The sequence below is a fragment of the Pseudonaja textilis genome, chromosome 14 (assembly GCF_049901715.1).
Source record: "Pseudonaja textilis isolate UNSWEBS1 chromosome 14, rPseTex1.2, whole genome shotgun sequence".
NCBI lineage: Eukaryota > Metazoa > Chordata > Lepidosauria > Squamata > Elapidae > Pseudonaja > Pseudonaja textilis.
Genome location: NC_142003.1, coordinates 4551236 through 4573431, shown reverse-complemented (window position 1 = coordinate 4573431; position 22196 = coordinate 4551236). Strand labels below are relative to the sequence as shown.

The 22196-nt window shown below is 41.7% G+C and overlaps 1 protein-coding gene across 1 annotated transcript; it reads left to right on the top strand.

Annotated features, from left to right (window-relative positions):
* The first annotated feature begins 12963 nt into the window (after positions 1–12963).
* Positions 12964–17702, top strand: FOXL3 (forkhead box L3). The gene is made up of 3 exons (XM_087912736.1): positions 12964–13070; positions 15424–15592; positions 16927–17702. Exons 1-3 carry the CDS (start codon positions 12964–12966, stop codon positions 17371–17373), a joined length of 723 nt encoding a protein of 240 aa, XP_087768862.1. The 3' UTR covers positions 17374–17702.
* The last annotated feature ends 4494 nt before the right edge of the window (positions 17703–22196 follow it).

Sequence of the window (22196 nt, the reverse complement as noted above, 5' to 3'; positions counted from 1 at the left end):
CCGGGATGGGCTGCTGAGGGTTCGCAGGGGTTCAGGAGAGCTCCTAACTCAGATTCTGTGCATTTTGGAGAACCCACCCAAATCCCACTCCTGGCTGGTCCCGCCCCTCTCTAAGCGGTTTACAGAGTCAGCCTCTTGCTCCCAACAATCTGGGTCCTCCTTTGACCCACCTCGGAAGGATGGAAGGTTGAGTCAACCTTTGAGCCTGGTGAGATTCGAACTGCTGACAGTGGGCAGAGTTAGCCTGCAATACTTCATTCTAACCACTGCACCACCAGGAAGGAGAATGAGAAAGGGAATAGAGGGAAGGAAGGGAAGGAGGGAAAGAAGGAAGGAAGGAAGGAACGAAGGAAGGAAGGAAGGAAGGATAGCAGTAGCGCTTAGACTTATATACCGCTTCACAGTGCTTTTACAGCCCTCTCAGCAACAGCCTTTTGCCCCCAACAATCTGGGTCCTCATTTTATTGACCTCGGAATGATGGAAGGCTGAGTCAACCTTGAGCTGGTCAGGATCAAACTCCTGGTATATGGGCAGAGTTAGCGTGAAATACTGTATTCTAAGCACTGTGAATAGAATAGAATAGAATAGAATAGAATAGAATAGAATAGAATAGAATAGAATAGAATAGAATAGAATTCTTTATTGACTGGTCACACAAGGAATTTGTCTTGGTGTAAATACTCTCAGTGTACATAAAAGAAAAGATACATTCATCAAGAGTCAAGAATCATAAGGTGCAACACTTAATGATAGTCATAAGGTACAATAAGCAATCAGCAATAAGCAATGGAAGGAAGGAAGGAAGGAAGGAAGGAAGGAAGGAAGGAAGGAAGGAAGGAAGGAAGGAAGGAAGGAAGGAAGGAAGGAAGGAAGGGCAATAGCATTCAGACTTATATAGTGCTTCACAGCCCTCTCTAAGCGGTTTACAGAGCCAGCCTCTTGCCCCCAACAATCTGGGTCCTCCTTTTACCCACCTCGGAAGGACGGAAGACTGATGGTCATAAGTCAAGCACTGCCTGTATTTAAAAATGAAACAGAGAAGCAAAGCCCAGGAAGGTGTGGGTGCAGAAGCTGACCTGAATGGGCTGCCAGCTGCAAGAGCCCTTCTAATTACAAGTGGTGAGTGACAGGTTTCGGTTGGATACGTGCAGGGGAACAGATATGGGAGGAACCTGCTGAGCCAAGCTGCATCAGCGTCTGTATCAATGCCCTCTTTCTCTTCCTGGGGATCCCCTCGCTCCTGCCACACACACACACACACACACACACACACACACACACACACACACACACACACACCCTGCCTGCCAAGTTTGTAAAGGGAGAGTTTTGAAGTCACAAGGGGCAAAAGCGCTCGAAGGGTTTGAAAAACCAGTAAGGCAGATTAATTCCACCCACCATCCCCGCAGTTTTGTGGATGCAGATCCTTGAGAAGGGAGATAGGAAGGGGGGGTTGAGTCTTAAGACCGAGCAGTTTTGTTTTCTTTCATTTAGTTTTAAGGATAGGGCTTTTGCTCGTTAAATGCCAGGTATTCCCTCGCTTTGACGCAAATATGTAAGTCTTTCCAGACCTGCAAAAGATGGAATGACAGAAACAGCCCAAGGTATGCAAAAAGAAAAAGAAAAAGAAATCACGATCCAGTGTTCATTGCAACACAAACCTCCAGAGGAGTGGTAGGATTCAATTTTTTTTTTAATACTGGTTCTGTGGGCGTGGCTTGGTGGGCGTGGCAGGGGAAGGATACTGCAAAATCCTCACTTCCCTCCCCCACCCCACTAACCCGCTTTCCAGCTCCGTTCTCCTGGGCAGGGCATTAAAAGGAGACCCAGCTGGGACTCAATGGGAAGCAGAGAAGAGATGGGGTTGGCGGGGCCAGTCAGAGGCAGGATTTGCCAGTTCTCCAAACTACTCAAAATTTCCACTACCGGTTCTCCAGAACCAGCCAAAACCTGCTGAATACCACCTCTGCCTCCAGGGACTGGTAAACTCATTAACACAAGCATTAGAACTTTTTGCAATACATGCGATATTGATTCCAAGGAGGTGAGGCAACGCAGCTGAAATTCTATTCAGCAATGGCTTAAGAATGGAAAGATCCCACACCTCTCTCCTTTCTCTATTTCTGCCTGCCCATTTGTCTCTCCCGTCTTCTGCTAGAGACCTCTCAAACTTCAAGAAATTTGGACTTCGACTCCCAGGGTTCCCCAGCCAGCATGTCAGGGAAATTTTAAGATGGGAGGCTGGGGAATTCTGGGAGTTGCAGCCTTACACCCGTTAAAGCTTGAGAAATGCTGTATTAGCTCTGTTTGGTTGCTGAATTAGGAAAAGTGCTAGTCATGGACTGAAGAAGGGCCAAATATTGACAGAAAGACTTAAAAAATATTTAAATAATTTTATCCATCCTGATCAAAATGGATTTCTGCCAAAGAGACAAATTAAAGACAATATGAGAGTAATCTTGGATACTTTGGAATACTACGAGGCACATCCTGAAAAACAAATGGCTCTGATATTTTTAGACGCACAGAAGGCATTTGATAATGTGAATTGGCGATTCATGTTATTACTGTTGGAACAGGTGGGTTTTGCTAGAAAATTTATTCAAGCAATAGAAGCTATATACTATAAGCAAATGGCAAAGATAATGATAGAGGGAGAACTGACAGACTCTATTAATATAAGAAAAGGAACAAGACAAGGGTGCCCACTATCACCTTTGTTGTTTGTGTTAACTTTGGAAGTGCTAAACAGAAATATTAGAGATGAAAAGAATATAAAAGGAATGAAAATCAAAAAGGAAGAATTTAAGCTGCAAGCATTTGCGGATGATCTGGTTTTCATCTTAGAAGACCCTTTAGAAACAGCATCAAAATTGATAGAAAAGATAGAGACATATGGAAAGGTGGCTGGTTTGAAAATAAATAAAGATAAGGCAAAGATTTTGACAAAGAATATGCTATTAAGACAAAAGGAAGAACCGGCAGATCTATTGAAAATTCAGGTCATGAATAAGATCAACTACTTGGGGATATATTTGACAGCAAGACGTAGTACATTAAAAGAGAATAATTATATTAAACTTAAACAGCAGATAGCGCTAGATTTGGTGAAATGGGAAAATTTACAAGTGTCACTAATAGGGAGAATTTCAACAATCAAGATGAATATATTACCCAGAATTTTATATTTGTTTCAAACAATTCCAATTAAGCTTGGAAAAGACTACTTTGAAGATTTAAATAAAATTGTGTTGAAATATATATGGCAAGGTAAGAAAGCGAGAATAAAGTTAAAACTTTTGCAAGTTGCTAGAATTAGAGGAGGATTTGGTTTGCCTAATTGGGAATTGTACTACCAAGCTACAAATCTGATGTGGGTTAAGGAATGGATAACACTAAGAAATGCTAGATTGTTGACATTAGAATGATGTGATCTGTTGTTGGGGTGGCATGCTTTTTTATGGTACAAAGGAACTAAAACACAGGGGTATTTTCAAAAACATTATATACAGGAGTCTCTGTGGTTAAACTGGGAGAAGATTAAAAGACAATGTTATTTGAAAATTCCAGTCTGGTTATCGACTATTGAAGCATTTTCGTATCCTATAATATACAAAAAGGAACAAACAGTTAAATATGGTGAAATATTGAATGAAAGGGGTGAACTTAAATCTATGCAAAAACTAGAGGAACAAGGTATAAAGATGAATTGGTTCTCATATGCGCAAATACATTCAAGATATGATAAAGATTCTAAAACAGAAGGTTTCTATGATAAACTGACTGACTTAGATAAGATTTTGACAGGTACTGATGAAAAGGTGATTAAAAAATTGTATGGATATTTATTAGAAATTAAACTAGAAGAACAAGTTAAAGAAACTATGATTGCTTGGGGGAAGAATTTTGGATATGGGATCGATTTAGAGAAAAGGCAAAAATTGTGGTCTCAAAATTATAAAATGACAATGTCAACAGCATATAAAGAGAATTTGTATAAGTTGTTTTACAGGTGGCATTTTCCCCTGACAAGAATAGCAAAAATGTTCAAGAATAAATCCGACACCTGGTTCATATTATCATATGTAGTGGACTTGTGCGGATGGTAAAAAATACTGGACTAAAATCCACATGTGGTTGGAAAAAATGACAAAAAACATATAGACTTGAAACCAGGGATATTTTTATTGGGAATTTTACCTGAAATATACAGTAAAGACTTGAAATACCTGATTGTAAATGTATTAACAGAGGCTAGGATTTTATTTGCTAAAAACTGGAAAAATGAGAAAATACCATCACAGGAGGAAATCATTAAGAAAATATTGGAATGTGCTGAAATGAGTAGATTGACATTTGAAATTAGAGAACAAGGGGATAAACAATTTTATAAAATTTGGGATCTTTTCTATCAATGGTTAGACAATAAAGTACAGTAATGAAATAGGTAGACTTTTAGAAAATAACCAATATATAAAGATGTACTTCTTTCTTATATCTACAAAAATGATTTTAGGATAGATTTGGGAAGATAATATGAACTGTTATAAAATAAAGTAAATTCTGGTTATCTTGTAAAACATGAATGAATAAAAGTATAGTCAAATGATTGATTAATAACAATACTAAGGTATTTAATTTTTGATTGACAATATGAGATGATATGTAATGTAATTGTAATTGAAGACTACGAAATGGAAGCACAAAACAATTTGTAAACCAACCGGCACACTGTATGTACATCTATGGAAGATAGCTTGATATTTTTATGTTTTGTTTGTTTATGTTTGTTTTTAAAAACCAATAAAATTTAAAAAAAAGAGAGAGAGAAGGAAGAGGAAGAGGAAGGAGAAATTCCACGTTAACTGTGCTTTCTGAGCTCTGGTCCACTTGAGATCATCATATATTCATGGTGAATATAAAAAGGGTTTGAGGTCCACTTACCTGGTATGCAAACACACAAATAACCCCTCCTTGCATCAAATCTTTCTACTTAAACATTGGTGAATTATGAATGAAGGCTAGCAGCCCTTCAGTCCCCTGCTTATACATTTTTTAAAAGCAACTTCCCATTTCTGATTGTGATGTTTTCAGCCCTCCAAGGGCAGACTGCCTTCAATTGCAAGAGAGGGAAAAGAAGAATTGAACATATGCCGAGTTTCTCCATCAGAGGATGTTTCCAGATGTATCTTTGAACGCTGCTGTCTTGCAGCCTCTCCGAATTTTCCAGGAGGGACCGAAAACCACTGCAGTCCTAGCTTGAGCAATGGGTTGAGAAATTCCAGCTCCCTTCCATCTGTTTGCAATACTGGTGGTTAAAGGTTTGAAGTCCTAGCAGAAGAACTGAAATGTTTTCTTTAATGAGTGACTCATATATGAATGTTCTCAGGAGCCCAGGACCTTTTCTTCTGTGGCTGGTGGTCACAAGGGACCTAGCCATCCTCATCTCCTTTTAATGACCCCATAATCCCTTATGGGGTGGAGTCTGGGCAACTGAATAGAGCCGAGCGTTTACTGGCCGGATGCCCTTCCTGTCGCCAAGGTGGAGTTTTGTTCAGCGGATATATATCTGCCTCCACCTAGGATTGAACTCACAGCTTCCTGATTGTGAGGTGAGAGCTCCACCTCTCGGCCACTGCACCACTCACAAGGGACCTAGCCATGTTATACTAATAATGTAATGGTATGTGGGAATCACTGTTTGGAGACAGAAGGAAAAGACACAGGCCAGACAATGGTCAGATAAGAGGCAGCTGAGCCTTCAGAAGCAAATGGACACTGTAAACATCTCAGAAAAGGCCCTCCCTAGTTTCTTGGACAGTAAAGATCAGGAGAGGAGATGTACTTTCAGATTTGCAAGACTCTATTAATGCAACGTTACAACATAGTCACAGCTACTACTCCTGGGTGTGCTTCTTCCCTGGAGTACCTCGCAAGGCAGGCAATTATAAAATCGAACCTTTAAACTTTTGAAAGTCTCCCTCTTTGGATGAAGCCCGTTTCCCCATCTCTTGTCTCTAGCGAAAGGGTGCAAAAACGGCACCCTTCCTGGGTTTCTGTTTCAGACCTCAGGGTGTTGATGTGCTCTTTGGTTTCATACCCACCCATGGAACACACCATGGTTCCAACTAGGCTGCAGCTCCTCCTAGTGATTAACCTAGAACATCGTTGGCTTGAGACGTTCACTCTCCTATCCCTGGAAACAGATTTTTGGAAAATGATGAGTGACAGGGAAAGGGACACACTGGCGTCCGTTACTAACTGCAGAGGTGGCTGATCAATGAAATGGGCACTGTGACTTCATGGGATGAAGGTCCCATTTCAAATTTGCAAGGCTGGGTTTATTTATTTTTGATTTGGTTTAGTTTGTCAAGCATGTAAGAGAAAACAAGTGTAAGTATGAACATAACATACCAACACATAAGCATAAACAGGTCTAAGTATATACATAATAAATGAGTACAAATAAGTGGGACAGTAGGACAGGGATGGTAGGCGGTGCTGGTGCGCTTGTACACTGCCCCTTACAGACCTCTTAGGAATGGAGTGAGGTCCGTGGTAAACAGTTTAAGGTTAAAGTTTTGTGGGTTTGAGGATGTAACCACAGAGTCAGGTAGTGAGTTCCAGGCATTGACCACTCTGTTGCTGAAGTCGTATTTTCTGCAATCGAGTTTGGAACAGTTTACTTTGAGTTTGTATCTACTGTTTGCCTGTATGTTATTGTGGCTGAAGCTGAAGAAGTCATTGACAGGTAGGACGTTGTAGCAGACAATTCTGTGCACTAAGCTTAAGGTCTTATCCCAAGTTATACTGGGATGTTGCACCGCTGGGCAGAAAGGAGAGAATTTGTCTTGCGATGTTGCGGTTTGCGTTTTTATCGTTGACCGGGGACATGGATGGAGAGAAATGGAGGGACTTCATTCACCCTCTTATTTCATTATTTATTTAGTCAATTAATAGGTGGCCCAACTCCCAGGGATTCTGGGCAGATTACAAAATGTTAAATATATATTATTTAATGGTGGTGGCCCAGTGGTTAGAATGCGGTATTGCAGGCTCATTCTTCTGACGGCTGACGGCCAACCATTTGGCAGTTCAAGTCTCATTAGTTCAAGGTTGATTCTCAGCCTACCATCCTTCCGAAGTTGGTAAAATTAGGACGCAGACTGTTGAGGGCAATATCGATATAAATATATTGAAAACAAGAAAGGAAAAGAAAGGAAAGGAGAAGGGAAAGGAAGAAAGAAGGAAGGGAAAGGAAGGAAGGGAAAAGAGAGAGAGAGAAAGGGAGAGAGAGAGAGAGAGAGAGAAAGAAAGAAAGAAAGAAAGAAAGAAAGAAAGAAAGAAAGAAAGAAAGAAAGAAAGAAAGAAAGAAAGAAAGAAAGAATCCAGATTGGAACAAAAAAAACAAAGAAAAGGGATTATCTGCACCGCTGCATTTTGGACTGGTTGAATTTTCCGGATGGTCTCTAAGTGCAACCCCACATAAAGCACATTGCAGTAGTCAAGCTGAGAGTTGACCAGGGCACGAATGACTGTCTGAAGGACCCCATTTTTTCCCTTCAAGGAAAGAAGACGTTTTCCAGTAGTTTCTTGAGATGGCGGGTGGGAGGGAATAGAGTTTTATTATGAGCAACCCCAGCAGCAGCGATTCTCTCACTTTCTTTGTTCTTGATTCTATCTTTTCTCCCCCTTTTCTCTTCAAAAGTTATGTTAGTATTCTGCCCATCCTTATAAAGGAGTCCCCTTCTCTTGGGCTGTGATTGAGGGGGATCCTGCTAGAAACAAGGCGAGGCTTTGCTAAACCAAATTCTTATCAGATTGCACCCTCTACAGGAAAGCAAGTGAATGTAAGCTGAGCTTCTCTCGAAATATTTGTTTCTGGGTTTTTGGAGTGATGCTTCTACTGCGGTTCCCCTCCCGGGAGCAAAAGGCTAGCAAATGCTACTTTAGGGCCCTTGTGGGAAATGCAGGATCCTGGCTGGCTTGCAGTGACAGAAATTTAGGAATAAACAAGGTTACAGGAGATGCAGAGATACAGGAGAAAAAAAGGATTCCTATTTATTTTTTCCAGCCAGGGCCATGGGAGAGGTTTGCATTTTCACAGAATATACAGAATAACAAGAGTGCGGAGGGACCTTGGAGGTCTTCTAGTCCAACCCCCTGTTCAGAAAACCCTATAATATTCCAGACAATTGGCTGACCAATCTCTTCTTGAAAGCCTCCAGTGTTGGAGCACCACAACTTCTGAAGGCAACTTGAGTTCCAATGATTCATTGTTCGAACTGTCAAGAAATTTCTTCTTATTTCTAAATTGGTTCTCTCCTTGACTGATTTCCGTCCGTCGCTTCTCCTCCTGCCTTCTGGTGCTTTGGAGAATAAGTTGACACCCCACCTTCTCTGTGGCAGCTCCTCAAATATTGGAAGGCTGCTATCTTGTTGCTCCTAGTCCTTTTCTCTGGACTAGCCATACCCAATTCTTGCAATGGTTTTTCATGAGTTTTTTAAACTCCACCCCCCTAATCCTCTTTGTTGCTCTTTTCTGCACTCTTTCCAGAGTCTCTACATCTTTTTTATAATGTAGTAACCAACATTTCCTAGCTCACAGAGAGACAGGATACTGGGCTGACTTTGGGAATATGTAATATAGGATCCCTGACATAACATGTGTTTTGGGTTTCATAGCAAAGCTGCCTCCCTTCTTTTTTCTTCCCCCTCCCTCCATCCTTCCTCTTTTTCCTTTCTTCCTCCCTCCTTCTCTTCCCCCTCCTCCACATTCCCTCCCTCCTCCCTTCTTTCTTTGCTTCCTTTCTTCCATCCTTTTTCTGCCTCCCTCCCTCCCTCTCTCCTTCCTTCCATCTTTCCTTCCTCTTTTTGCTTTCTTCCTTTCTTCCTCCCTCTCTTCCCCCTCATCCAAACTCCCTCCCTCCCTCCTCCCTTCCTTCTTTGCTTCCTTTCTTCCATCCTTTTTCTGCCTCCCTCTCTCCCTCTCTCCTTCCTTCCTTCCATCTTTCCTTCCTCTTTTTGCTTTCTTCCTTTCTTCCTCCCTCTCTTCCCCCTCATCCAAACTCCCTCCCTCCTCCCTCCCTTCTTTGCTTCGTTCCTTCCATCCTTTTTCTGCCTCCCTCCCTCCCTCCCTCTCTCCTTCCTTCCTTCCTTCCATCGTCCTTTCCTCTTTTTCTTTCTTCTTTCCTCCCTTCCTTTTTTCTTGCTTCCCCTCCCTCCCTCCTTCCTTATTTTCCTCTCTCTCTCTTCTCTCTTTCTTTCCTCTCCCTTTTGCTAACAATTATGAAATGATGCCCACATACACATAAATCCAACTTTGTGAACAGATAACAGCGGCAGGTTGAAAAGTCCTTTCCAAAGCTGCCATCATGATTAAACATCCCAATTTCACGTGAAGCTTTTCCTTCCATTTGGGTTCATGTTGTTTTAACAAAAAAATATTAAAAACAAATCTTCCACGACATTTTTATCATTGGCTTAATCGCCCAGATCAAATGGTTTTTATAGCTTTGCATTCCGGAGATATGCATTCTAAAAAGGCAAGGAGAGAAGGAGGAAAGGGAAGGTGAAACAGCCTAGAAAAGAAAATCTTAATTTTACCATCACAGCCTGGCTGGGTTACAGTGACATTGATAAAATTATAACAGCCAAACAGAATGCTAAAGGAATACAATGAGTCAGGTTTTTTTCTGCAAAACACTTGAAATCTGCTAAGTGCAATTGAAGTATTAAAGTTATTTCTTTATTTGGGGGGGTGAAGGGGTGTTACCTTAAATAGCCAGCACAGCAGAAAGAGACTTCAGGTCTTCCGGTGGTAGAATTCAAGACATTATGGATTTTGGTAATAGTTTGATAAGATTCTATCAATGCTTCTCTTCACTTATTTCAAATATGTATGGGGCAAAATTTCCTGCAATTCTTACAAGCCTTGTGTGGGTCTCAGAGACCATAAATAATTATTGAATTGCCATTTTTAACCTGTTTTCTAGAGAGGGCAAGTGGCAATCCTGGTATCCAAATTGGGAGGGGAAGAAAGGAGAGGAGAAGAGAAAGACGAGAAGAGAAAAGAACAGAAGAGAAGAGAAGAGAAGAGAAGAGAAGAGAAGAGAATCAGAAATAAATAGGATAGGATAGGATAGGATAGGTTAGGATAGGATAGGATAGGATAGGATAGGATAGAATTAGAAATGGAAGGAGAGAGGAAGAGGAAGAGAAAGAGGGAGAAGAGAAGAGAAGAGAAGAGAAGAGAAGAGAAGAGAAGAGAAGAGAAGAGAAGAGAAATCAGAAATGAATAGGATAGGATAGGATAGGATAGGATAGGATAGAATTAGAAATGGAAGGAGAGAGACACACAGAGAGAGAGAGAGAAATGAAACCGAGAACAAGAAGGAAAACGATCAAAATTGTTACAGGACTTGATGCCAGCACACACAGTTATTAGCTAATTCATCCTCTAGATCAAAGCCCACACATGGAGCTCTCTTGCCTCCAGCTATTATGCTTTGAATTTCTTTTTTTCTTTCTTTCTTTTTTTTGGGGGGAAAAAACCCTTTTCCCTCTCTGACAGTGGTTCCTTTTGAAAGCACCCGCCCCGCCCCACCCTCCGTTCAATTGTCATCCCCAATTTGTTTTAAACCATAGGTGCACCGTATACAGAATTGTCACAAGAGTTTTTGATGGTGACCCAGGATTTTAAGTTCTTAAAAAGCGAGAAAGAAGGAGGCAGGGAGGGAGGGGGGGAGAGAGGAGAGGAGAGGAGAGGACAGACAGACAGACAGACACACACACACGCTTACACACAAGGACTGAAAGAGAAAGAAGTAAAAAAAATAGAGAGAGAGAGAGAAATAGTAAGAGAGAAAGAGAGAACGAAAGAGGGAGGGAGAGAGAGAAGGACTGAAAGAAAGTAAAGAGATAGAGAGAGAGAGAAATAGTGAGAGAGAGAGATAAAGAAAGAAAAAGAGGGAGGGGGGAGACAGAGAAGGACTGAAAGAGAAAGAAGTAAAGAAATAGAGAGAGAGAGAAATAGAGAGAGAGAGATAAAGAGAGAAAAAGGGGGAAAGACAGAGAAGGACTGAACGAGAAAGAAGTAAAGAAATAGGGAGGGAGAGAAATAGTAAGAGAGAAAGAGATGGGGGAAAGAGAGGGAGAGACAGAGAGAAAGACTGAAAGAGAAAGAAGTATAGAAATAGAAAGAGAGAAAGAGAAATAGTAAAAAGAGAGAAATAAAGAGAGAGGAAGGGGGAGAGAGAGGGAGAGAGAAGGACTGAAAGAGAAAGAAGGAAAGAAATAGAGAGAAGTAGTAAGAGAGAAAGAGAAGAACTGAAAGAGAAAGAAGTAAAGAAAGAGAAAGAAATAGTAAGAAAGAGAGAAAAAGAGGGAGGGAGGGAAAGAGAAAAAGAAGGACTGAAAGAGAAAGAAGTAAAGAAAGAGAGAGAGAAATAAAGAAAGAGAGAGAGAGGAGAGAGAGAGAAAGACTGAAAGAGAAAGAAGTAAAGAAATAGAGAGAGAGAAATAGTAAGAAAGAGAGAAATAAAGAGAGAGGAAGGGGGAGAGAGAGGGAGAGAGAAGGACTGAAAAAGAAAGAAGTAAAGAAATAGAGAGAGAGAGAGAGAAATAGAAAGAGAGAGAGAGAGAGAGAGAGAAAGACTGAAAGAGAAAGAAGTAAAGAAATAGAGAGAGAGAAATAGTAAGAAAGAGAGAAATAAAGAGAGAGGAAGGGGGAGAGAGAGGGAGAGAGAAGGACTGAAAAAGAAAGAAGTAAAGAAATAGAGAGAGAGAGAGAGAAATAGAAAGAGAGAGGGGGGAGAGAGAGAGAAAGACTGAAAGAGAAAGAAGTAAACAAATAGAGAGAAATAGTAAGAAAGAGAGAAATAAAGAGAGAGGGAGGGGGAGAGAGAGGGAGAGAGAAGGACTGAAAGAGAAAGAAGGAAAGAAATAGAGAGAGAGAGAAATAAAGGAAGAGAGAGAGATTAAGAGAGAAAAAGAGGGAGGGAGGGAAAGAGAAAAAGAAGGACTGAAAGAGAAAGAAGGAAAGAAATAGAGAGAGAGAGAAATAGAAAGAGAGAGAGAGAGAGAGAGAGAGAAAGACTGAAAGAGAAAGAAGTAAACAAATAGAGAGAGAGAAATAGTAAGAAAGAGAGAAAAAGAGGGAGGGAGGGAAAGAGAAAAAGAAGGACTGAAAGAGAAAGAAGTAAAGAAATAGAGAGAGAGAGAAATAGAAAGAGAGAGAGAGAGGGGGGAGAGAGAGAGAAAGACTGAAAGAGAAAGAAGTAAACAAACGGAAAGAGAGAAACAGTAAGAGACAAAGAGAGAAATAGAGAGGGAGGGAGGGAGACCCTTGAAGGAACTCAAGGCCCACCCCTCCTGGGCCATTCCGCTTCAAGGACCGAAAACCCAGAAGAAGCAGCCAAGGTAGAAGAGGCAACCCCATCTTTTCGAGCCTATTAACCTTGCCTGCTCCACACAGGCGACGCCTGAGAGTGCCTTGCTCGCTTGGGACCACCCAAGCAGATTCCCCCCCACCCCCTGCGACCCCCCCCCCCGTGCCTGGTTTACCAGGGTAAAAAGTCGCTAAGTTGAAAGCTTTCCGAAAAGCTTTGAACCTTCTTGAAAGGTTCAAGATAGATTCTCACCCGCCTCTGACTTGGGTGAGAAAGGTGCCTTTCTACTGGCACGTTGTTGAACGCCAGGGAGGATGGAACGAAACCAACCTATGGGGAATAATTTTGCCTGGGACTGGAGACTCCTAAGGAAAGTGAGAGAGTGGGGGTAGAATTGTCCTCGGTGTGTGTGTGTGTGAGAGAGAGAGAGAGAGAGAGAGAAGAGGGTGGGGGGAGAGGGTTGGAAGGAAAGAGAGGGAGCAAGGGAGGAGTGGAGCATTCATAAAGAAACATCGCTCTCCCACCTCTTCCCTCCTTCTCAGGAGCTAAAAGAAATCCAAGGGGAAAAAAAGAATGTTTGATAACACACAATACCCTTATAACTGCTTTAATTATGATGGAGAGGATTACCCAGCCTGCACCTCAGATGAAGAAAAAAGATTCACCAGACCTGCTTACAGGTAAGCTGAACTTTTTAAGCTGGATGTGCGTAATTTTGGAGCCTGGGAAAATATTTCCTTCCTTCCTTCCTTCCCTTTCCCCTTCCTTTCCTTCTTTCTTCTTTTCTTTTTTTATTCCTTTATTTTTTTTTCTTTCTTTTTTCTCCCTCCTTCCTTCTTCTTTCTTTCTTCTCTCTCTTTTCCCCCTCCCTCTTTCTTTCTTCTCTCTCTTTCCTTTTTCTTCCTCCCTCCCTCTTTCTTTCTTTCGATCTTTCTTTCCTTCCTTCCTTCCTTCCTTCTTTTCCTCCTTCTTCCTTTCTTTTTTATTTCTTTCCTCTTTTCTTTCTTTTTTCTCCCTCCTTCCTTCTTTCTCTTTCTTTCTTTCTTTCTTTCTTGTCTCTTTTTTCCCTCTTTCTTTCTTTCTTTCTTTCTTTCTTTCTTTCTTTCTTTCTTTCTTTCTTTCTTTCTTTCTTTCTTTCTTCTCTCTCTTTCTTCCCCTGCCCTTCATAAAGATCTCAGCAAGGAGTAGGAGGCAAGATTAGAAAGTTGATCGGGTTTTAGATTTTTCTTTCCGTAGAGGAATAACCAGTCCCTGAATATTTTTAAAATAGCTCTTTGGTAGGAAAAAGAAAATGATAGGAAACCTTAGACGAAGCTTCTCATTCCGTTAGGTCAAAAAAGAGTGAATTTCATGCTGATGTGCACCCCCAAATCTAAATGGGGTTGTGGATGTTGAGTCTGAAAACCGGTATCTTAATTATATCTCTTAAATCCCATTTTGTTCAGTTACTTTTAGACTTTTGCAACTGATAGGTCCCCTCCAATGAATTCTGATGGGTTAAATTTGCACCCTGAGTTAAATTTGCCCCGTCTTTCATTTTGGAGAAGAAAGAGGGATTTTCTGATTTTTCTCCAGACAAAAATGAGCTGCACCCACTGTTCTAACTCTTTAGATGTTGCTTTTATGATTAAACTTCCTCTTGGATGAACGCCCTAAGAAGAAAACAAAATAATAATAAATTTTAAAAAAACAATGAAAGAAAGGGTGCCCTTGGTTGTTAAGTTCCACCAGGTGAGATATTTGCATTAAATGGATTTATTCATCCTGACCCTGATTAAAAATACCCAAGGAGTGAATTTAGCTTATTTGTAACTCACTTTTGCTTTCTATGCAAATAACTCCCATAGAAGTCATGGGTGCAGAATCTGACCCAAATTCTGCCCCCCCCACCAAAAAAATGCATTTAATCCTTGCAAAATAGCCACCAAATAATTACTTCTCAGGCTAAAAGTCACAATCTGCTGCAGCTCACAGAAGTTACAGCTCTCAGAAACTTTGAGTTGATGAAGTGACTGTGTCTAAGCATTTTAAAATAATCATTTTTTTCCCCTTCCCTACGGAGAAGAAAATACAGATTCTATAACAGAACGAAGAGGGTGATCGTGGTCACTTTATATCTGTGGAAAATATAAGCAGGATATTTGCTTCTTATTTAAAAAAAAATTAAATTATTTCAGAGCTGTTGCTTCCATTTGGCCAATATTCCTGACTAATCATGCTTGCAATGTGGACTGAGAGAGAACGCAAGACACCTGTATTAGGGATAAAACTTAAAAATCAGATTTCTACCTAGATACAGGGCACTGACACCAAGCAAGAGAATGGCTGCCTTTGCACATTTCTTACAAGGTACATTTTTCTGGGTATAATGATACATGGTTCTTCCTCAATTGTTTTTTTTTTCATGTGCAAGCTACCCAGGGTAGTTTGGGGTTGTCAATCTATCCAATAATATGGCACTGATGGCAGTTCAACCCTGAGCTACAAATATTTGCTTCCATCAATCCAATAATAGATAGATAGATAGATAGATAGATAGATAGATAGATAGATAGATAGATAGATAGATAGAGATAGATACTTGATAGAGATGGATAGATGGATAGATATGGATAGATGGTGGATGTAATAGATATATATAGATATAGACACACCACTGATAGTTTTCACACATTGTGTTAGAAAGGTAGAATGTAATTTGTTTAGTTTCTATACTGTTATTATCTATCTATCTATCTATCTATCTATCTATCTATCTAGCCATCCATCCTTATCTATCTATCATCTATTTATATGGTCACAGTTGTGTTTTAATCAGCAGATCAAACTTAAAAGTAATAACGGTTTGCTGCAAAATGTTCAGTGCCTTATGTTTGAAGAGACTTCCTAAGTCTTCACTGAACACGTTGAAGATAGCAGCCTCTGCGCTACAAAGTCTACTGAATTATCCCATTTTCAATGTCTCTCTCTGTCTTCCCCTTTGCACCCAATGAGGTCCTGATGTTCTTCATTTGTTCATCTTTCTCTGGGCAGCTACATAGCTTTAATCGCCATGGCCATTCAGCAGAGCCCTTCCAACAAGGTGACTCTTTCTGGCATCTACGATTTCATTATGAAGAAGTTCCCATACTATCGGACGAATCAACGTGCATGGCAGAATTCCATTCGTCACAACCTGTCTCTCAACAGCTGTTTTGTCAAGGTAAGCCTTCAAGACACACCTTTGCAAACATGTGCTCTCCATCCATGTACTCATCCTGTTCTGGGTTGGGTCATTCCTACAATTTGCAGTTGCGGACATGCGTTGGCTCAGCCTTGGTTGTCTGAGAAAGTCTTTCAAATTACTTTCGGTGAAGTTATTATTGGATTGATGGAAGAGAATAGTTGTAGCTCAGGGCTGAACTGTGGAGTCCTTGGTGCTCTCTGAGCTTGGTGATTTTCTTGCAGACGTTTCATGACCCAACTAGGTAACACCATCAGTGCTTAGAAGGGAGTTGGGTTTGCAAAGTGCAGGAGGAAGAGGAGGAGTGTGGGGTCCTTGGTGATCTCTGAGCTTGGTGGTTTTCTCGCAAACGTTCCATGACCCAAGTAGGGAACATCATCGGTGCAATATTAGTGGATTGGTTGATTAAATTAAGAGGTCCCTCAACTCCAAACTACCCTGAGTAGCTTGCAAGTGAAGAAGTAAGGAAATCATAAAACAGACCAAAGAAAAACCACATTAGAGATGATAAGCAAGAGATGATGAATTTGAACATTCCAATCCTGGTTATGGCATTTTAAAAAAAAAAAAGCTAAACAAAACTAAACTATGGTAATTTTGGAGAAAACCACTGTCCTCATTTGAAGAAGAGGTGGAAGGAAGGAAGGGCCATTAAGTGGAGATGTTTTAAAATATAAGTTCAGCCATTTTGCTGGAAAAGAGAAGGAAAGAAAAAGAGAGGGAAAGAAAGAGACAGAGAAAGAGAAGGAAGGAAGGAAAAGGAAGGAAGGGAAAAAAAGAAAGAAAGAAAGAAAAAAGAAAAGGAAGGGAGAAAAAGAAAGAAGGAAAGAGGGAGAGAGAGAAGGAAGGAAGGAAGAAGAGGGAGAGAGAGGGAGAGAGAGAGAGAGACTCTGTAGCAGACTGAAGGGTATATTTACCTCCAATTTCTATAATTAGAGAGCCTGGATTTCAGCAATGTGTCATAGCTGTTTATAAGAGCCTCACATCTAAGTGAAGGCAGATGTGGAGAACGCAACATTCACAGCATACGTGCTGAGAGGTCAGGGCCACAAAGCTAAATGGGCAGCAGTGGTGGACAACCTGTTTCTGTACAGCTGGCCATTAACCTTCAGAGGTCACCATCCTCATGGTGGCCTAACCTCCTCCAAGCTCCAGCGCGTGTCCAAAGGAGCTTCCCTACGGAAACCCATTGTAGAGCCCAACCTTCTTCAGATCTTTCATGTTTGAAGATCTCAAACCGTGAGAGTTTCCAGACAGGGTGGATAGATCCTTTTTAATTGACAGTATTGCTGTTTTTGGTTGAACGAACGCAGGTTCCCCGAGCCGAAGGCAACGACAAAGGCAAAGGAAATTACTGGAGTTTTGCCACCGGGTGTGAATCCATGCTGGATTTGTTTGAAAATGGGAATTACAGGAGGCGAAGGAGGCGGAGTGTGAAAAGGGATCAAAGGATGGCTGGAGAAAGAGCTGTCTTGCCCACTTTGTCTTCCGCCGATGCCGTCTTTCCCGAAATCTCCTGCCCTGGGGAGAGTTTGGAATCCCAACCGCTCCAATCTTCAGAGCCCGGTGAGTTTTTTCCAAGAGCTGCCGCCAGCCGACAGAGCCCAAACATCGGAAAATCTGACTCCGAAATTAAATTTAGCATTGATTACATTCTTTCATCTCCAGACCCACTGCCAGTCCTGCGATCCCCATACCATGTGCAAGATAATAAATACCACCTCTTGGATGTTCAACAGGTTCAGTTTTGGACATTGTGAAGCAGCCGGGACAGACAAAAAAAACACAAAATGACTTGCAATAAGGCGAATTTCAGTTTTGTGGGGACCTGCACCTTCCACCCCGGGGTTTAAACCATCTATTGGGGTTGGGGCTTGTTGGAGAAGACAGTAGTACTCTGGATGGTCTTGCTTCATGATGTCTGGTGACACGGGGGCATCCAACTGCCTAACACTGCTTGAATTCTGGGAGGGAATGAAATTCTTAAAGGTGAATGGAACAGTAATGGTAAACCCTACACAGATAATGGGGTCCAAAATGTTATCAAGGAGACCAGATGCTGTCCTAATATTGACTTGGAACATTAGAATATAAGCCTTCCTTCCTTCCTTCCTTCCTTCCTTCCTTCCTTCCTTCCTTCCTTCCTTCCTTCCTTCCTTCCTTCCTTCCTTCCTTCCTTGAATACATCTAGCTAGATGCCTTCCTTCCATCCATCCATCCTTCCTCTTCCCTCCCTTCCTCTTCTTTTCTTATGTTATTTCCTTCCTTCCTTCCTTGAATGCATCTAGCTAGATGCCTCCCTTCCTTCTTCCTTGAATATATATAGCAAGATTCTTCCTTGAATACATATAGCTAGATGCCTTCCTGTTTTCTTCCTTCCTTGAATACATCTACCTAGATGCCTTCCTTCCTTCCATCCTTCCTTCCTCTTCCCAACTTCCTCTTTTTTCCTTATTTTATTTCCTTCCTTCCTTAAATACATCTAGCTAGATGCCTCCCTTCCCTTCCTACATATAGTAAGATCCTTCCTTCTTTCTTCCTTCCATCCATTCTTCCTTCCTCCTCCCCTTTCCTCTTCTTTCCTTATTTTCTTTCCTTCCTTCCTTCTTGAATAAAGCTAGATGCCTTCCTTCCTTCCCTTTTTTCCATCCATTCTTCCCTCCTTCTCTTTTTTTTCCTTCCCTTCTCCTTCCTTTCGTCTTTCCTTTCTTTCTTCCTCTTCCCTCCCTTCCCCTTCTTTTATTTCCTTCCTTTCCTTCAATCTCTCTTTTTCATCCCCTTCTCCCTTCCTCCCTCCCTCTCTCCCTCCCTCCATCCTCTTTTCCATCCCCTTCTCCTTCCTTCCTTCACGTGTTTTTCTTCATGCCTGAAATGGCCTGCTTATGTTTTCTAAAGAATCTTCTCCTTCAACCATGGCTCTAAATTAGACACGGCCCCCAAAACAAATACCAATGTTTATAATGCCCCTTGTCTGCCATCTTGACTTTGTAGACCCTTCTTCCATGGAAATTCCAGGATGTGTGGCGTTTCCTGTGGGAGCCACAAGGTTGCTGTGCTTCCAATTTGACAAGAGTCTCATTTTAATGGCTTCCCTTCCTCAAACTCCAGAATGATCAGCCAATATAACAATCTGACTCGAGAAAAGAAAAAAAACACCATTAAGTTGAATCAGGGACAAAAGTTTAAATGGTTAACTGATTAAAGTTTGAGGTTTCAGCAAGTCGATGTCCCTTTTCCCAGTGTGCTTAAGTCAACCCGAATGTTTCGTATTGGTGTGTACGTGTGCACTTTTTCTTCAAATATGCATTTTTTGTACATTTTTGCAACTTCTCCCTCATTGCAGAATAACCAGTATCTTCAACGCAATGAGGGTTTTGTAGGCATTTTACCCCAGTTTTTTTAAAAAAACGCTTTCCCTTTTTGCTTCTTTGATATTTTTTTTAAACCTAACGTAAGTATTAATTTTAGGAGAGTATGTCTGTGGGCCCAGTTCTAGAAATGAGTTTGGGACAGGCAGATTGCTCTCCCCACCTCTAATTTATTGGTAATCCCATCCCATTGACTTATGGATTGTGAATAAATAAAGCTATATATTAAAATTATACACTTTAAAATTTATTGAAATGCACGGAGGGAGTTTGCAAGGGCATCCCAGCTCAGAAGATAACGTGGGAGTTGTACCATACTTTTCTGCTTCCTTGGAAGATCAGTTTACGAGCTAAAAACTAAAATGGGAAAACTCCATTTCCTCTGTTTGTAAAAAAATGGGAAAATATTGCTTTATAGCAGGATTCAGCAACCGGATTGTATCTGTTCCCAAATGACAGCAGGTTCAAACATGAGTAGGCATTTTTGAAGGGGAATCTTTTCCCCTCCTCTCCATTCAGTTGGTCCTTGACTTATAAGAGTTAATTGAGTGACCATTCAAAGTTTCAATGGCACTTACGACCATGGGCAGAATCCCCGCAATGACCAAAATTCAGATCCTTGGCCACTGTCTCCTATTTATGATGGTTGCAGTGTCACTTGATCCCCTTTTGCGATGTTCTGACAAGCAAAGTCAACGGGGAAGCCAGATTCACTCAACCACAGTGTTTTGTAGTTTAACAGTTGCAGTGATTCACTCAACAACGGTGGCAAGAAAGGTCCTAAATTGAGGCAAAATTCAACAAACATCTCACTTAGAAGCAGAAATGTCAGGTTCCATGATGGCTTAAGTCAAGGACTAGCTGTAGGATATGCCAAAGAGAATCAAGGCAAGACCTTCTTGATTTTCTTTGGCACCCTCTCCAATTTTCCTGGGGTAAATTCTTGTTTTACTAAACGGCCACACATCTCTACTCCAACTTTATCGTTGTGCTGTTCTACACCACACACGCAATGCTTCAGTTATTTGTTCTGACCAAGGCTTCCTGAGATTGTAATTAAACACACTCTTCGTCCAAACAACTCTTGTTTTATTTCAGCGCTGGGAATTATGTGCATTCCCAGCCAGTAATGAGTCCCAAACAGTCCCTCGAGATAAGCACCCACCTTTCTCTCCTTTGAATTGCTGCCGACAACTAGAGTGCCAAATAAAGTGTAAAAAAAACAACTGAAGTACAAAGTCCACACAGAGCTTCAAGGGTTAATCTGAACAGAGCGAACAATGTTGCTTCCTACAAAGGTTTCTCTACCTTTGCCTGTCCTTTATCCCTTAGGGGAGGGGCAATCGTCTCCCAGCCTTACTCTTGAGTCTCCCCTTTTGTCTCAGCTGCTCCTGCCTTCTAGCAGCTCTGTGCACACGCCCACTGGGAACAGGCTCCCTTTGTTCCTCTGCCTTGCTGCTGCCAGATTCTGGAGGCTCCAGAGTCAGCACACAACTCTCAGATGGTCCTGGCCCCATCTCTGCTTTGAATGCAGGACCCGAATCCTCCTCAGACTCCCTGACTGGTCCCCGTTCTTCCCCACCGTCCAATTCCGCTGCCGTCTACACAAGCTGCTGGCAAACCACAACATTATTTGCTTGTGGTTATTATTCCCAGCTCACTCGTGTCATAATTACCTGATGCACAATTATTACGCAAATGCAGAAACATCGGAAGGAAAACGAGGATTAAAATTATCTCCAGACTCTGGAGTTTTGATTCTCTTTGACCCTTCCAAATTACTGTCTCCTTTTTTTGCACGTAATTTTCTTTGGCTCCCTTACCTTGGTGAGATCAGTCTCTGGTTATTTTATTTTATTCATTGATTTGGGTTGGGGAGTAAACAACACAAAAGGAAAAGGTTAACATTCAGCGGAGACATCCATCTCCATTCTGAAGAAATGAATCTAATCTACGTTGAGGTATTGCTATTGTTTGACCCGATTTATGTCCAAAAGGTGAGGGAAAGTTCTTACATCCCTGACACTCTTCTCAAAGGCATTCAGGGACCACCGGATGCTGCCGTGTTTGCTTTTCAAAGGACATCAATCATCTTTCCAACCCAGGAAGGGGGAAAAAAAGAAGAAGAAAGAAAGAAAGAAAGAAAAAAAAACCCCAAACCAGGGACATTTTTTAATTTACCTGGTGTGTTGCACGCTGACGATTTCCAAAACGAATTCAGGCCCTTGAAACGAATGGCATTTAATATGAAAGGTGTATTGGGCAAAACGTGACCTTATTGAAATGCCGGCACCATTACGGAGCTGTTCCTGGTCTAATTATAATTAAATACTTTATGCTTTCCTTGCAAATCCTTTTTTGATCAATCACTGATATGAACATTAATATCACACTGCCCCTGAGCGCCAGGCTCCCTCAGAAGGGTTTACGGATCAGCGGGTTTCCATTAAGGAGGATGCGAGGCACCGTGGGGGAGCACGTCATGGACAAGCCGTTAGTAAGTGGCCTTGACGTCAGAATAAAGATGAAGGAGGAGAGAAGAAACTTCCAGATTATTATTTTTTTTTTCAGGACTCAGGAGTTATCCTTCCATTCCTAGTTGCTATGCTTCAGCCCAAGGACATAAAATCTCTCCCGCTCCTTCTCCCTCCCTCCCTCTCCCTCTCCCTCATTCTCCCTCCCTCTCCTTCCCTCTCTCTAGTTCCCTCCCTCTCTCCATCTCTCTCCCTCTCTCTCTCCCCTTCCCTCTCTCCCCCCTCCCTCCCTCTCTCTCCCCTCCCTCATTCTCCCTCCCCTTCCCTCTCCTTCCCTCTCTCTCCCTCCCTCCCTCTCTCTCTCTCTCTCCCTCTCTCTCTCCTTCCTCTCTCCCTCTCTCTCCCTCCCTCCCTCTCTGCCTCCATCCCTCCTTCTCTCCACCTCTCTCCCTCCCTCCCTCCCTCTCCCCCCTCTGTTTTATTCTTAAGAAAATATTGGACAACCAATCTATTCTTAAGAATAACCAATGGTTGGACTAGAAGACCTCCAAGGACCCTGCCAACTTTTCTGTTATTGTCTTTCATAATGTTAAAACCTGGGATCGTTCAATGGGTGTTAATTCAGATCTGGGATCAGCAATGTGGCACTGCAAAGGTAGGATTGTGTCCCCAGGTGCTCGTAATGCATCCCACTTGAGTTTTGGAAGGCATCTTTGAATGCAAAACAGAGACTGATGGGAA